Source organism: Carya illinoinensis, chromosome 1 (assembly GCF_018687715.1).
Source record: "Carya illinoinensis cultivar Pawnee chromosome 1, C.illinoinensisPawnee_v1, whole genome shotgun sequence".
In the NCBI taxonomy this organism is placed as follows: Eukaryota; Viridiplantae; Streptophyta; class Magnoliopsida; order Fagales; family Juglandaceae; genus Carya; species Carya illinoinensis.
This window is the reverse complement of record NC_056752.1, coordinates 54064111-54079862: the sequence shown is the minus strand read 5'-3', so window position 1 is coordinate 54079862 and position 15752 is coordinate 54064111. Positions and strand designations below refer to the sequence as shown.

Sequence of the window (15752 nt, the reverse complement as noted above, 5' to 3'; positions counted from 1 at the left end):
TTGTGCGAGGAACATGCCGGTGTGTTCGAGATTTACCAATTTTGGTCCCACCCACCACACACATTTTCAAGAACGTTGTTCGCACCTCTGCTAAAGGTCAAGGTTTCGGCTACTTTTGTTGTTTTCTCTGATCAAACTGATTAAACCAGTATCTAAACCACACCAGACACTGCAAAAGTTCTTTACTGCTCACAGCTTAACTTTAGCAGCAGACCAAATTATGATAAAATGTTCAAGCAACCTGATAATCAGCAAGCTTTCAAAATCAAAATAAGGGCAAGCAAGGATCTTGTAGCCTCGTAGAATCACTTCAAATACGAACGTTATCCTCCAAGCTGGTTTATTTCATGCGTGCTGGGAGGCATGTGTGCGTGTGATATTAGAGAGGCCCAAAAAGCAAGAACTTTTGACGGGGTTTAATAATCTTTAACCAGATTTTAGAATTCTGACATCGGCTTAGCTTACAAGATTGTTGGTAAAAGAATTCCATCTGAGTACTGGGTCGTTAGAGAAACGTGAAATCAAAAAAATGTTTATTTTTTCACTCTCAAACCGGTCTTTCAAAATCCTAACGGATTTATCCTACACAAGTTCAAGCTTATAAGTATATCCGTGAATAATAGCAGTGAAATAGTTTAAATTCAAATATTTATTAGATTTTAAAAAAATAAAAAGAAAATGTTAAGAAAATTATTATAAAGTTCAAAAAATATTTTAATATAATTTTTATTTTAAAATTTAAAAAAATAATAGCTTTTTAACGTTTTCGTTTGATAATTTGAAAATGTTGTAATGATTAGACAAAAAAATTGAAGATTTGAAATTAAAAAGTATTTAAATATTTTATATTTGAATGATGTTTATAAAGAAAATATCTTGAAAAAATTAATTGTTTTATGATATGTCTCGTAATTTTTTTCAAAGGACTCACTATGCAAGCTTTGACTCGTATAATAATAACATAAGAAAGACAGTTAAAATATGTAGCTTGTAGATCCAGTGCGGACTTGAATCTCCAGAATTTCTGGACTAACTTTAGTATAAATGTTATTTTTCTGAGAATGGTATAAATGTTTTTTTTCTTTTAATGTTATTTGGACCAACTTATAACCGAACAGAAAAGGGATAAGGAAAGTAGTTGTAGTAAAGCAATGGCTTCATATTAATCCACTGATCCCCATCTTTACAGGGGACACAATTTCTACAGAATTTATTGTTTATTTTTTATGTGAATTTTTTGTGATGTACTATATGTTAAATAATTACTTCAAAGTATTATAAGATGAGTAATACTACATATAATCGTGGAGTGTATAAACGTCGCACAATCACTTTGAAAAAAAAGTGAGGTCCACAATTAAAAAATTAGTTTTTTTTTTTTTTTTTTTTTTTTTTTTTTTTTTTTATGTGGGTCTTATATTAATATAATTTTTTCAAAGAGACTGTGAGGCGCTTGCACAACCACGAAGGTAAATATCATTTCTTTTATAAGATTCAGTTTATAAGTCTATTTCTATCTAGTTGGCCAAAAAATTTGAATAAAAATCTAAAAAATATGATAAATGATACTTGCAATAGTGAGTATTCAAGAACCGCGTAATTATTTAAAAAAAATAAATAAACATAAAATTTACATGAAAAGAAAATTAATTTTTTAATATTAAATCTCACTATTTTTTAAAATAATTGTATAATATTTATATATTTTATGATTGTATGTATATAGTATTATTAAAAAAATATTGATATGGTACAATTCTATTCAACAGTCGTATGCAGCTAACTTATTTTTATTTTTTATTTTTTTTCTTTCTACAAATATATGGTACAAGCATGCTGAATAGAAGAAATCATTTTAACTTGAAAGTCGATCCGAACGCTTACAAAATCACTCTGTAGTGATGAGGAGTTGGGACTTGGGAATCCAAACAAAACGACAAACCGTATAGTCTCGGGTTACAAAAGCTACAACTCGTCTTGTCCCTGGAGCGGGCGGACGTTCTGTATAAACTCGGTAGTCGGCAGTGACTCAATGAATAGAGACGATACAGGAAGCAGAGCAGAAAAACTTGATCCAAATGGGAGCCACAGAGAGATATTTTTTTTTTCTTCTTTAATTTATTTATAGGCAGGCAGCCACAGAAAGCAAGATTTCTTTCTTCTCTCTCAGCATTGGATCCAAAGAAATTCAAGATCAAACATGTTTCCTTCTTTAGCCTCTTCCACTCCCCTCAGTATTCTCTCCTCAGCACCTTCGCCTCCAACTTCCATTGCTCACTTCCTTCCTCCTCCTCCCGTCTCGTGTCCTTCGTCTCTGTCTCGACTTCGTGTCATTCCCGAACCAAACCCTCACCTTCCCCTCTCTCTTCCGTCTCATTCCACAACCTTCCCCAGACACCACCTTCGATGCTCCTCCATGTCCGTGTGTGAGTCCACTTCTACGACTACCCAGGTTTGTTCTAATTGATTCTTTTTCTTCTCGCGAGGGTCCTTTTTCTTCGATCGTTAAAAGTATCATAACTGGAGTGACAGAATGCTATCCATTTTATGGCAAAGAGATGGATAAGTTGCCGAGTTTGAGGTTTTTGGTCTTTGAGCAAATGGCGATCGTGCGTTGGGAGTAGTCGAACAATTTGGTCTATCAATGATAAGGATATTATGCCGTTGAATTAAAACTATATATACTTGACGTTTATAAAACCCAAGTTTGAGCCTGCGTATAAGTTGAGAAGATTCGGGTCGAACTCATATTTGAGTTCCTGGAGATTGATGATGATATCATATTGGTGTGTCATCGTTATCTATACAGAAGGATTTTTGGTCTATAGATACTAAATATTACCGGAATTGTTTATTATAGGGGTCTTTGCCTTTCTTTTGAATTTAAATATTTTTCTTGAAGTGATTATACTGTAACTTATAAGCTTATGATTTGATTAAAATGCTGATCAGCTGCGGGACAGTTTGTTGTACTCGAGAGCATACTGGGTAAGTGAGTCTACAATTGCGTGGAATGTGGATGTTGGAGATGATTCTTGCTACTTATTCGCCAGTAAATCTGCTACTTTATCATTTACAGATGATAAAATTAGAGGTAAATAATCTACGAGCTATTGCCTCCATAAATATGATCCTGATTTGATTTTGTGATAGTTTAGGTGGCTTTGAAAGCAAGTGAATAGAATCTGAAATTTGACTAGATTTCCATTGTAACAGGTGAGGACTTCAAAATTAAGCTCGAAGAGGACAGTGAGGGTCTTCCAGAAAATGTAACATGTTTTGTAGAAACAATTATAGTTTTTAGACCTAGCGCAAGTAGTATTTATGGTCTCTCTGTGGTTTGCTTATGCATGACGTTCAATTGGTGGTTTCATGTTATGTAGATGAAGGACTACTAATAACTACTTGCTCCTCTGATCATAATATTGTTAGGTGACTGAAAAGTTTCCTCACATCCAAGATTACCTGGCATTTAAAGTGCCTCCTGGTTTGGATACCAAAACTCTACTCAAATGCCAGTTAGCAGTTGCTGCTCATAATTGTAAGCATTGTGTTGTGTTTGTTTCTTTCCTGGTCACTCACGATCAATTCTTTATTGGGGAATGATAAGAATAAATGATCTACATATATATTTTTTTTTTATCAGTAAAAAGAAACTTTATTAATGAGAATAGGCAGAGGCCAAGTACATGGGACATATAGAAGAGCAACACCTATACGTGATTGTCTAAAGATGCAAGGAAATCATGAATGCTCATGCCATCAAAGTCTATAACAATCGACCAATGGAATAAAGTATTAAGAAAATCATGAATATGCCATCAGAGTCCATCAATATGCAGCACCAAAGGCAAATCAGGACCATCTTAGGCATAGCTGTGATTTGAGTATTAGCTTGGATGCCTCTCCAACTTGCTAGCAAATCGAGCACCCTTCTCAGCATCACCCAAAGTAACCCCACTCTAGCAAAGATATCATTCCTTAATTTCCTGGCCACTTCACCATGCAAATGATCTACATATAACTTCAATAAGTGGTATAAAATCCTCTTAAAGCACATTTTTTTGTACAAGTTTTCATTTAAAGAATTGATCTGTTTAACAAATTTGACTAGTCTTCCATGTGAAAATGACCTCATGATGCTATATAAATATATCTATAACTTATGGCATGATTAAGTCATTTGGTGATATACACACACACACATACTCATTTACTTATGTGCATACTGCATATGTATGTATGTTTGACCGTACATGCATGCATAAGTATATGTTTGTTTGAAAAACAATTTGTGATAGACCTGAGTCAAAGTAACACTTCTATTTTACTCACTTTATTTTACTGGTTTCTATTGAAATGTATACATATCCTCACCTCTTTTTCTTACAGCTGATGGGAAATGCACAAATGCTACTGGTTTGCAGTTACCTGGTGTCCTTGATGAATTATTCTCATATAATGGTCCTCTTGGTGCACTTTTCTTTGAAGAATCTGTGTTGCTTTACCTCTGGGCTCCTACTGCTCAAGTATATCTATTTCTAAACCAAAACTTTAATTCTTTAGTTTCACTGTTGTTATTCTCAAAATCTCTCAATATTTTTCTTAATTATTAACTTTGCAAAATAGGCAGTACGCGCTTGCATTTATAGGGATCCATCAGGTGGGGATCCCCTGGAAATTGTCCAGCTTGAGGAGGTTAACGGTGTTTGGAGTACTGAAGGACCAAAAAGATGGGAAGGCTGTTACTATGTCTATGAAGTGCTTGTATACCATCCCAGCACGTTGCGAGTTGAAAAATGCATTGCAAATGATCCATATGCTAGAGGGTATGCTGGTTGTCTCAGTTACCCTACAATTACTAAAATTGCCAAGGTGTATCTACATTCTCAAGTAGTACTGGTTTACCATAAAAAAAATTGATATTTACACATGTATGTGTGTATGTTTTTACCATAAAAAATGGATATTTATACATGTATGTGTGTATTTTTTTTTTTTTTTTGTACATGTGTATGTGGATACATACATATATGCACTTTTCCCTTATGTTCTTATTGTTTTGGTTGTTAAAACAGGCTCTCTTCAGATGGCAGGCGGACATTTTTGGTGAACTTTGATTCCGATAGATTAAAACCTGAAGGATGGGATGATTTGGCAAATGAGAAACCCAAAATAAGTTCTTTCTCAGACATAAGTATTTATGAATTGCATATAAGGGATTTCAGGTGCGAACTTGATTTTTATTGTGCTCATAACTTTTTCATTGCTTGTTACTTTCAAACTTGCATATGGAGCCTGCTTGGTCTATCAGTTATTTTGTTTTCTGACGGCAGAATGTAATGGGGTGGTCTTAAGTTTTCCCCTTTATTTTTTCTTGATGTAACACCTCATGAAAACAATATATTTACTTTAATTAGCAGCCCGGAAGAGAGAGGTACTCAGAAAACCCAATTTCCTATCCTGTCTTACTCAAGAAGACCGAACAAAAAAAGACTAAGATTCTCATGCTACCCATATCTAAATAACATCTGAGAATGCTAATTCAGGTTTCAATCAATAGGTGTTGTTGCAGTTTCAAAATTTTTAATATTATCTGTTCCTGAGTGTTGCGCATTTGTCTTCCTCTGACATTCTGTGTTGCTATTGCAGTGCTAATGACCATACTGTGCCTCCTGAATTTCGTGGTGGTTATCTGGCTTTCACTTTGCAGGTGTTTATGTTCTGTCAGTCCTGATTATAGACAAAGTTGCTCTTTAAAAAATAAAAAAAATTCTTTCCGCCCTTCTATGCCATAACAAATATCATCCGTACACTTGAACATAGATTATTTTTAGATCTAATATTGCTCAATAGCCTTTGTGGTGAAATTGTGGTGATTGTGCCAGTAAAAAATTTGTGGTGATTGCCTTGGAAGGATGATAACAGTGAAATTGTCACTATTAGAAAAACTTTATGCTTCTGGAACAAAGGACGTGGTCTTTTCCCGTATGCTTTTCTTGATCTTTGCCAAACAATTGATTTTAGTCTAAAAAGCAGAAGATTAATAATAAGTTTGGTGGATAGGAATTTTTTTTTTCTTATCCAAAAAAGTGGATAGGGATTACACATAAGCATACTCATTCGGTTACACATGTGGCTTTTAAATAGGTGTAAGGAAAGATTGTATTTTAATGTATTATCTAATGGTAAGATACATTGATTGAAGGGTTCATCAGGTGTGCTTCATCTGAAGAAACTATCAGATGCTGGTATCACTCATGTCCATCTGCTTCCAACCTTCCAATTTGCTGGTGTTGATGATGAGAAGGTGAACTGGAAGTGTGTGGGTAAGATTGTTTCTCAGTACAGCCTTGGCCCTCTGGTTCTTAAAACATTGTCCTTCTCTTTACTAAAAAAAGGAGAAGTGTATCATAGTGACAAATGGATGCCTTGACGTACTAATCTAGTTTTATAAATTGTTAATTCTCACAATTTTAGTTGCTTTAAGGGTTCAAGTTTGGCCCAGTCAATTCTTTGGCAGCATCTCAATAATTAGTTGCACCCTATTTTGGGAGACATTGATTGACTTGAAACTTCTCTCTTTTCTCTTTCAAATTCAAACTAAACATATTAATGGGGCTCAAAGTACTTTGATTGTTTGCCTGATGATATTATCATTGTACTATTTGGGATTTTGCAGATACCAAGATGCTGGAGCAATTACCTCCTGATTCAGATGAGCAACAAGCTCTAATTACTGAAATCCAAAATGATGATGGATATAACTGGGGGTAAGCAGGCAAGTTAGGATAATATTTATCAAGTCTATTCATGTTGTGTTTGCTTGTTTACATTTTGTCTCTCTATGTCTTACAAAGGTACAATCCTGTTCTCTGGGGTGTCCCTAAAGGAAGTTATGCAAGTAACCCAAATGGTCCTTGCCGTATAATTGAGTTTAGAAAGATGATTCAGGTATGGATTGTACGTTTCTTTTTTGAGTGGCATGGATCTTGTGCTTAATTTATTTTGTGATGGGTAGAATTAAAATTCAGGCATGTTGTTGTAGCTGTAGTCAACTTAGGTAATGCTTTCATTGCTTTGCTATTAAAACACCGTGTATTCACTCTAGGCACTTAACCGTATTGGCCTTCGTGTTGTATTGGATGTCGTCTACAATCATTTGCAAGGAAGCGGGCCCTTTGATGAGAATTCTGTCCTTGATAAGGTGGTGATCTATAATTAATGTTCTGTATCCACTTGTTTCCGGATAGTTGTTAAGTCATAATTGTAAGATTACCTTGTATATACCAGTGATTTCTTGATGTATTTTATTTTTATGGAAAGTTGTCTTCTTTTCTGTTGTCATATTAGACGTCTCTCTAGATTGTTCCAGGTTACTATCTGAGACGGAACACAGATGGTTTTATTGAGCATAGTACATGCACGAACAACACTGCCAGTGAGCATGTTATGGTTGAGCGACTGATTCTCGATGATCTTCTTCACTGGGCAATTCATCATAAGGTGATTGTTTGTACAGTGTTATGGTGTGTTGAGTGCTTCAACTTTGTCTTTGATATATCAATATAATCAAAAAGCTCATTATTTTCATTTTGTTAGGACGCTAAGTGCCTGTTTGGGTTTTTGAGTTTGGAAACTTAAAAAGTGCTTTTAGCAGCATAAAAGATCTTTTAAAGGAAAAATGGAAATTTTGGTAAATTTGTAAAAAGTGCTTTAAGCACCTAAAAGAAGCTGAAAGTCGACTTTTTAAAAAGCACAAAATTGAAACTTTTATTGAAAAGGTCCTGCAGATAATTCTAAATTTTTTAGAATTAATTTTAAAAGTGCTTTAGATGCATGTTCACCAAACAGTAAACAACTTTTTAATAGTAGAGCTTTTAAGTAAAGCTCTACAATTAAAAGCACTGCTCTGAGAAACTCTATTTCCTAACACAATCCCAAGTAGGCACTAATGCGTTGTGACTTAAGGTAGGTTCATGATTTTTTTTTTTTTTTTCCAGTTTTGCTTTAAGATTTTAATGTGGAGATCACCTATAAAAAACACTTATAAAAAATATTTTAATTGGGAGGTCTATAAATTGTTGGTAACTATTAATATAATAGTACTTTGTTGTGCCAGGTTGATGGGTTCCGGTTTGACCTCATGGGTCATATAATGAAAAGTACGATGGTAAGCAACTCTATATTTGCATTAAGTTCGGTGATTTTATCTAAATTGTAAAGAGATCTAAGTTCAATTCTCTCCAATTACTTGTAAGAACTAGCAGAAATTTTGCCTGGCGCAATGAGCAGATCTGCAAGAGTGATGCGAGTATAAGATAACTTTATGTTCTATGGGCAGGTGAAAGCAAAGGATGCACTCCACAGCCTAACAAAGGAAATGGATGGGATTGATGGTTCGAGTATCTATATGTAACTTTGGAGTCACAAAGTTGTTTTTCTTTTTTAGGGTTGATCATTCCTGTGCATGGCTTTGCTATACATAAGTTTCGATGCACTCACCTGTGTTGTAATTTTTGCTCTATACTGTTACTTTTTTCAGATATGGTGAAGGATGGGACTTTGGTGAAGTTGCCAAAAATGGACGTGGGGTGAATGCATCACAGTTTAATCTCGGTGGAACAGGAATCGGGAGGTAAGGTTTGTTCTTGGGCTATGCCTTGTTACTTGTTTCAATAAAATTTTATTTTACTTCAATTTAAAAAAAAAAAGATTTGTTATTTGCCATCATATCTCATATACCTATCTTTCCTAGGTGTGAAAACAAACCTGATGCAGGAGTAACCATGAAATAGGTCTATTTCTGTAATAAACGTTACATGGTTGACTTGCTGGATGTTGAGAGGATACGATCAGCATCTTTTTTCTTTTCAGATTGACTTGTAATAGTTGGCAACATTTCTCCTAATTCAAAAAATGAAAATATAAGAGTACTTTGCTTTGGACCCCGCAAGGCTTTTATTTATATGTGAATGTAGTAGAAACTATATACTCTTTGATCCTGTCAATTCAGTCTTATTATTCATCTGAATAAGGAATTTAGTTTCTATGAGTTATTTGGGATTTGATTCAGCTTTAATGATCGTATTCGGGATGCAATTCTTGGTGGATCTCCATTTGGCCATCCTCTTCAGCAAGGATTTGCGACCGGTCTATTATTGCAGGTATTTATAATTTCTTCTGTGAAAATGCATTTTATTTGATCTCGTTTCTTTTTCTATTTTCTCGTATATTTTTCTTTCAGAGAAAAACTTGCTACAATAGAGAAACAGTTAGAGACTTTTGTTGTAATGTTTAAATAACTCCATTAAAATATGGACTACTCGTGGTTATTGAGAAATTTTATTGAATGGGTTAAAGGAATATGTTTATTCTTTTTGATAAGTAGGAATATGTTTATTCTACAGTAGATTTTTTAAATGCTTGGTGAAGATCACATAAGAACATTGAAGTATTTTTCAAGTTCTCTCTTGTTTGCTTTGGTTATTATATCTTTGCAATTGCATGATCTGCACCTTGCCTGCATTACCTTGGCCATTGACTAATTATTCTATATTGCTGTTGTAGTCACAGTGATGCCTGTTGCTAAAGGTTGATTTTTGCTAGGAGAATGTTTCTGTTCTTATGCAATTTCTGTTTAATATATATCATTTTCATTATTTTTGTGCAGCCTAATGGACATGATCAGGGTACAGAAGCCGTTGCAGAATGCATGCTTGCTGTGGCGAAGGATCACATCCAGGTTAATTGTCTCAGTGCAGTCATTTATGTTATAGTGTTGGATAGATGATTTTTGAAGTCAAATTAGTGGCATTAAGCATGGAAATATGAGGTAACTGGTGCACAATTTGTTACCTTTTCAAGTTATTCTAACTTATGTTTTTATTTTTCTTGGATTTATTACTAACAATATTAATTTCACGTTATTCAGGTTGGTATGGCTGCAAACTTGAGGGATTTTGTGATAACTAATTATCAAGGGGAAGAGGTATGTGATTTTACACCATTGCATTATGTCATATAATATTTCAAGTCATACTTCTCATATAAATTTTCGGTTTATGCAGCTTTATTTTACTTGCCGCATGACTTTTAAAGATACTGTTTTTCCCTGTCTATCTGGAGTCTCTATATCAATATATATATATATATATATTTCGGCATAGTCTGATACAGGGATGTCTTTGTCTGCTTAGAAAGCAATTGCAGGAAAATCATGTCTATAATTTAAGTGATCTAACTTGCTCATCAAAAGAATTTAATAATTTAAAAGATCTAACTGAGGTTGTTGAAGACCATAGATGTTTCTTTTTCCATACCTTATGTCCTTGTATCAACCTCTAGCTCTTAATTGTATCTAGGTATTCTTAGTTGTATACTTCGTGTGTACTTGGGCTATGCCTAGTTAATAAAACTTTATTTTACTTATGAAAAAAAGAAAGATCAGTTGCAACTGGCAAAGACGTATGTCGTGTAAATGTAATCATAAATTCACAATTTGTTGAATGGCAGAAAAGGTTTGCAGAATCTGGGCCTTGAAAACCTCTGAAGTGGGAGCAAAAATAATTTTATGATTGTGATTTTGCCCTGTTCCTTTATTGTATTCATGGGTTCAGACACTGATGCACACACTCTTGACACTCGCATTTGTCAAGCCTGACTAACTACAGTTAATAACAGCATCCTGCTTTGCTGTGCACATAGGAACTTCAAAGTATAAACTCTGTCTCAATATAATTTATTACTTTACAATAATTGTAAAACTGGGAAATACAATGCCAATAACATTTCATGATGATGATTTGCTCAGGTAAAAGGATCAGAAGTATTAACTCATGATGGGACACCTGTTGCATATGCCTTATGTTCCACAGAAACTGTAAGCACCTTATTGGCAAATATTTTGCTTCTTGTGAGTTCATACAACATTGCCAGTTTAGATGCAATTTTAATTATGATTTTAAGTATGCTGCTGAAGAACATGCTTAAAAAGCAACACTCGTCTATTTGTTGAAGTTGAATTTTATGAGATATTCCGTCAGATTTTCAAAAATAATGTTGATCTTTGATATTGTGGGTTCTTGCCTTTTGGAATAATTTTGATCTTTGTTATTGTGGATTTTGAACAAAATCACCGTTAAATCAATTTATGGATTACAAAATTGATGCCTTTTGGAACAAGAGACTGCAAGATATCATTGTTACAGCTGCCCTACAATTGACACTAACTTTTTTTCCATTTTCAAGGTTAATTATGTTTCTGCTCATGACAATGAGACCCTATTTGACATAGTGAGTTTGAAGGTATGCTCAATTTATTCTTGCAATTTGTTGTATTATTTTCGTGATGTTCAGTTCTGATCTGTCTTATATTTGTAGACACCAAAGGAAATTTCTGTAGATGAGAGGTGCAGGATAAATCATTTGGCAACAGGTGTAATAGCTCTGTCACAGGTTTCAACAATTCCTAAAATTTAAATAGCAATGAAATCTTATTATTTATCTTATTGTTTGTTTCATACAAATGCATTAACCATGGTATTTAAACTAAATGTAGTTCATGGTTTGTTGAGACTTATGACAGATGAATTTCATCCTTTTAAGCTTGTAATATTATAAATAAGTCCTTATGATTTGTAATAAGCATATTTCACTGCAAGCATAGATAGATTATTTTGGAAAACAAAGTGTGTGTAATTCATTTTCAGATTCTGCTCTTATTGTAATCCTTGTTATCCTTCACGTGTTCAGAAATGGTACGGTATGCTGTGGAGTGAGGGGCAACTCATTATATGGATTGGTCCAGGAACTAGCTTCCTTGAACATGTCCTGTTCATAATGAGATCAACGACTTCAACAGATTAACTTGACTTTACAAATTAATATGTTAGGGGTCATCCCGAAATCATAAGTAAAACTATCATCTTATATTTTTTATTCTATGATAATGTCAAAACTAAATAGCACATTATTTGACATAAAAGTCATTTCAGAAATAGAAATTAGTTCAAAATGATGGGGTTAAAATGTAGGTGACTGAGTGCAGAAGACTGTTGAATTCAACACCTATTCATGAGAAATGTGGCAGAATCAATGGCCTTGCTTTTTGTAACCAAAATATAAACTCAGTGCAGAGTTTGAATATAATTTATTCCTTAAGGTCAATTTCCTTTTGTTTCTTCTTGAAGTTTAGCTATACATCCATCAACATATTTACTATTAGATAATTCTGTTGCAAATTTCTGTAACAGTAGCGACAGTAGCTGATCATCTATTAACAATTATATTCTGTGCTGAAACTTCTATCCTCATTGTGTGCCTCAATTCGTGTAGTTTCTCATTGATACCTGCAAACTACAGCTACTCTTTTCCAACTACTTTGACTTACTTTAGTTGGGATGGGATCTTTTCTTAGGGAATACCTTTTTTCCACTCTGGCGATGAGATTCTTCGCTCAAAATCTCTTGATCGTGATTCATACAACTCTGGTGATTGGTTCAACAGGTCCCCTATGATTCTCATTCTCAACTTCCTTTTTTAATAGTAATTGTTATCCAAGATTATTGTACAGTATTTGTTTCTTATGACTTGTAAATGGGCATCCAAGAACGTTCCATAGAAGAGTTTAGGAGGTTTTTTTGGAAGACTTTATTTATGTGGGCCATCGCTCTAGAGCTGAATGGTCTCAGTTTCCAAGATTTCCTTGTATCAGTTGCTAGATCCTAAATAGGTGTATTCTCATGTATACCTCCAGTGTACCTGGAATATGCTTATTAATAAAATTTCTTATTACTTATCAAAAAAAAAAAAATGGGCATCTGATCTCCTTCATGATAATTAAACAACGTAGGTCATAACTTAGAATCTTTGTGTGATCATTATGAATTATTCCTTTATCTTTGGTAATGGTTGTGGACTCAATTCCAAAAGTAATATGTTTCAAATTTGATGATTTCTTTTTCATGCTTTTTAGGCTTGACTTTACTTACAATTCTAACAATTGGGGTGTCGGCCTTCCTCCAAAAGAGAAGAACGAAAAGACCTGGCCACTGTAAGCAGTCACTTATGTCCTATCATTGTTTGATGTTGTATTTATTTCATTTTAGTGCTAATTATTAAACGAAAACATATATAATCATTTCATTGACGTCTCAGTTTTTGTAGCTTTCAACAGTGCCCATTTCATAAAGAAATTGTTATTCTGAATTTCTGATGCAGAGAGCTATTGTTAATAGTTTATTGGATATCATTCTTCCCTCTGTAACGTGTTATGATATTTACTACTAATCTTGTTTTTGTTTTCCCTTTTCTAGAATTAAACCTAGATTAGCAGATCCATCCTTCAAGCCTCAGCCAGGTCACATTCTTGCTGCTGTGGACAATTTTTTAAACCTGTTGCGCATAAGATACTCTTCACCACTTTTCCGGTTGAGGACCGCAAATGCTATCCAGGTGATATGTCATATCTTTTTCAGGAAAAGGCTTTGTTTCATCAGAGCAATGTTACTTCCAAATTCTAGACTTGTGATAAATGATACGTTTTCAGGAAAGGGTACATTTCCACAACACTGGACCATCAGGGGCCCCTGGTGTGATAGTCATGAGCATTCAAGATGGTCGTGAAGGTGTCTCAGGGTTATCTCAACTGGATCCCACGTGGGTATAAATAAATCGTGTTTTATTTTTCTTTTCTGGTGTGAATAATATAATCAACGAAGTAATTGTTGCCTTTTGTTCTTCACAGGTACTCATACATTGTGGTTATCATCAATGCATGTCCGACTAAGGTGTCATTTGCTTGCTCTGCACTGCGGGCAAGAACTCTTAAATTGCATCCAGTTCAGGTAACATACCATCTGATGTTGAGACAGAATTACTTCCCGATAGCTTCTCATTTTATGTTCTTGTAGAGTGCATGAGCTTTGGTGAAAGTTGATTAAAAGGCTATTGCAAATATTGAAAGGGGATTAACTAGCTGAAGTTTATGCCATAGCACTATGTTTTCTTCACCATAGTATCACGTAGTAATATGTTTTTTATCTTTTAGAACTGAACATTTTTAGCATCAAGGTTCTCTGGAATTGTGTACTAAGATTAATTATGTTCGTATGGAATCGGATTTCATATTTTTAACCATCATTTCTTTAAGGGTAGGTCTTGGTCACTGAAGTATAGTACCTTGAAGTTTCTTCCAAATGCATCTTACCCAATGCAACTATTTGGATCTTTTAATGATCGTTAGCACTAATGGCTATTCTGTATTGGAAACTTGGTGCAGGCAATGTCGACTGATGAACTGGTCAAGAGTTCAACATATGAAGCATCTTCTGGGAGCTTAGCTGTGCCCCCAAGGACAACAGTTGTTTTTGTTGAGCCTCGTGAGGTTTGAGTGGCTCTGATGCCAGATGAATGTGGCTGTTCACTCTGCACTTCATTTGTTAAAAGGTGCAAAATTAAAATTCTGTCTATCAGTTCATTCCGATTCCACAACACCGACCTTGAGACAATCTGAAAAGTTGTTTTTCTCAATGTGGAGCTGTTCTTGAGGACCACCACCGCCCCCCCCCCCCCCCCCCCCCCCCGCGCGGGCGCCCAAAAAAACAACCAACAAAGTAATGTTTTGGTTGCATTTGTGGAATGTATGTCTCAACTTTTTAGTCGCATATGATCATTCCAAGATGGCACCATATTTAATAAGAAGCTGGGTAGAATAGACCTCGAAACCACAAGAGTTTAACCTTTCTTTTTGCCTCATAGTAAGATCTCAAAAAGGGTTTTCTGAGTTTATTATGAGGTAATAGTTGAGGTTGTGATTGTCGTATTACGTTCAGCCATGTTCAATTTTTATGGGTTGGGCTATCGCTCCCTCAACGTAACCTCATATTGTAAAGGCCTCCAGTGAATAAATTTTGTATTTAAAGGTCCAATAGACCTCTCCAAAAGTTAAGGAAACAAAGAATTTATACAACGTATGATAGGTTAAGATACCATTGTGTTAATAGCAACCCCTTTTTTTTGTTCGGATACATTGGAGGAGGGGGCTTGAATCCAAGACCTCTATTCTTGAGATTGGGGTGTTATGCCATCAGGCCACATGCCCTTGGCGTGTTAATATCAACCTAAATTTTATTCTAGGTGGTCAATTTTATGATCTTGTGAAGATTAACACCAAATTGTATTTTTTTTCTAACTTAATTTTTTGTCGTTTGTGATGTGAACCAGTTTGTTGTCAATATGGCATAGAGGATTTTCGGTTTCCATGGCCGATTACGAATGTTGGCGTGTTGATCGTTTTACTAGGAGCAAACCGTTTACTGTCTCTCAAAACAAAAATGTTATATTTATGTTAGTTGATTTGACAAAATTTTGCATCAATTGTGTGCTTGATATGGCAATAAACAAGCCTGTAAACATAATTTTTCACCAAGGTTGATCTCATGCTTGACCTTTAATAACTTGAGATTTGATGTTTTTTAAATAGTGTGACTAGTGCAAGCCCATGTTTCATTATCGGAAGTATTTTAGGTGGGGTTAAAAGAACAATGATGCATGATCAATACCAATAATTCAAGTAGTGTGCAAGTAATTATTTGATGATTTGTGGGTGTTGTACCCCATATTTAATTTACAAATGGTAACCATATTTATTCATAGTACTATTACATCTACAAAGGAATTATGCAAAATAATCTTATCAACTGACATGGTTTCATTTGATCTATTAGATTTACTTTATAATAAAAGTAATT

General features: G+C 34.5%; 1 protein-coding gene across 5 annotated transcripts; it reads left to right on the top strand.

Annotated features, from left to right (window-relative positions):
* Positions 1-2015: 2015 nt before the first annotated feature.
* Positions 2016-15481, top strand: LOC122288177 (pullulanase 1, chloroplastic). Of its 5 annotated transcripts, XR_006235461.1 has the most exons (29): positions 2018-2452; positions 2953-3094; positions 3217-3269; positions 3433-3541; positions 4393-4529; positions 4630-4829; positions 5079-5228; positions 5653-5713; positions 6209-6329; positions 6683-6773; positions 6861-6954; positions 7112-7207; positions 7366-7506; positions 8123-8173; positions 8345-8415; positions 8546-8638; positions 9077-9167; positions 9674-9745; positions 9935-9991; positions 10814-10882; positions 11251-11307; positions 11383-11457; positions 12419-12507; positions 12977-13054; positions 13317-13455; positions 13550-13659; positions 13748-13847; positions 14282-14448; positions 15226-15481. XR_006235461.1 is itself a non-coding variant. In XM_043095546.1 (28 exons), exons 1-28 carry the CDS (start codon positions 2201-2203, stop codon positions 14390-14392), a joined length of 2910 nt encoding a protein of 969 aa, XP_042951480.1. In that variant the 5' UTR covers positions 2018-2200; the 3' UTR covers positions 14393-14532. The 5 variants fall into 5 exon arrangements, 3 of the variants coding, with proteins under 3 accessions (XP_042951480.1, XP_042951481.1, XP_042951482.1); XR_006235467.1 differs by lacking the exon at positions 15226-15481 and having other exon boundaries at positions 2016-2452; positions 13550-13663; positions 14282-14532; XM_043095546.1 differs by lacking the exon at positions 15226-15481 and having other exon boundaries at positions 14282-14532.
* The last annotated feature ends 271 nt before the right edge of the window (positions 15482-15752 follow it).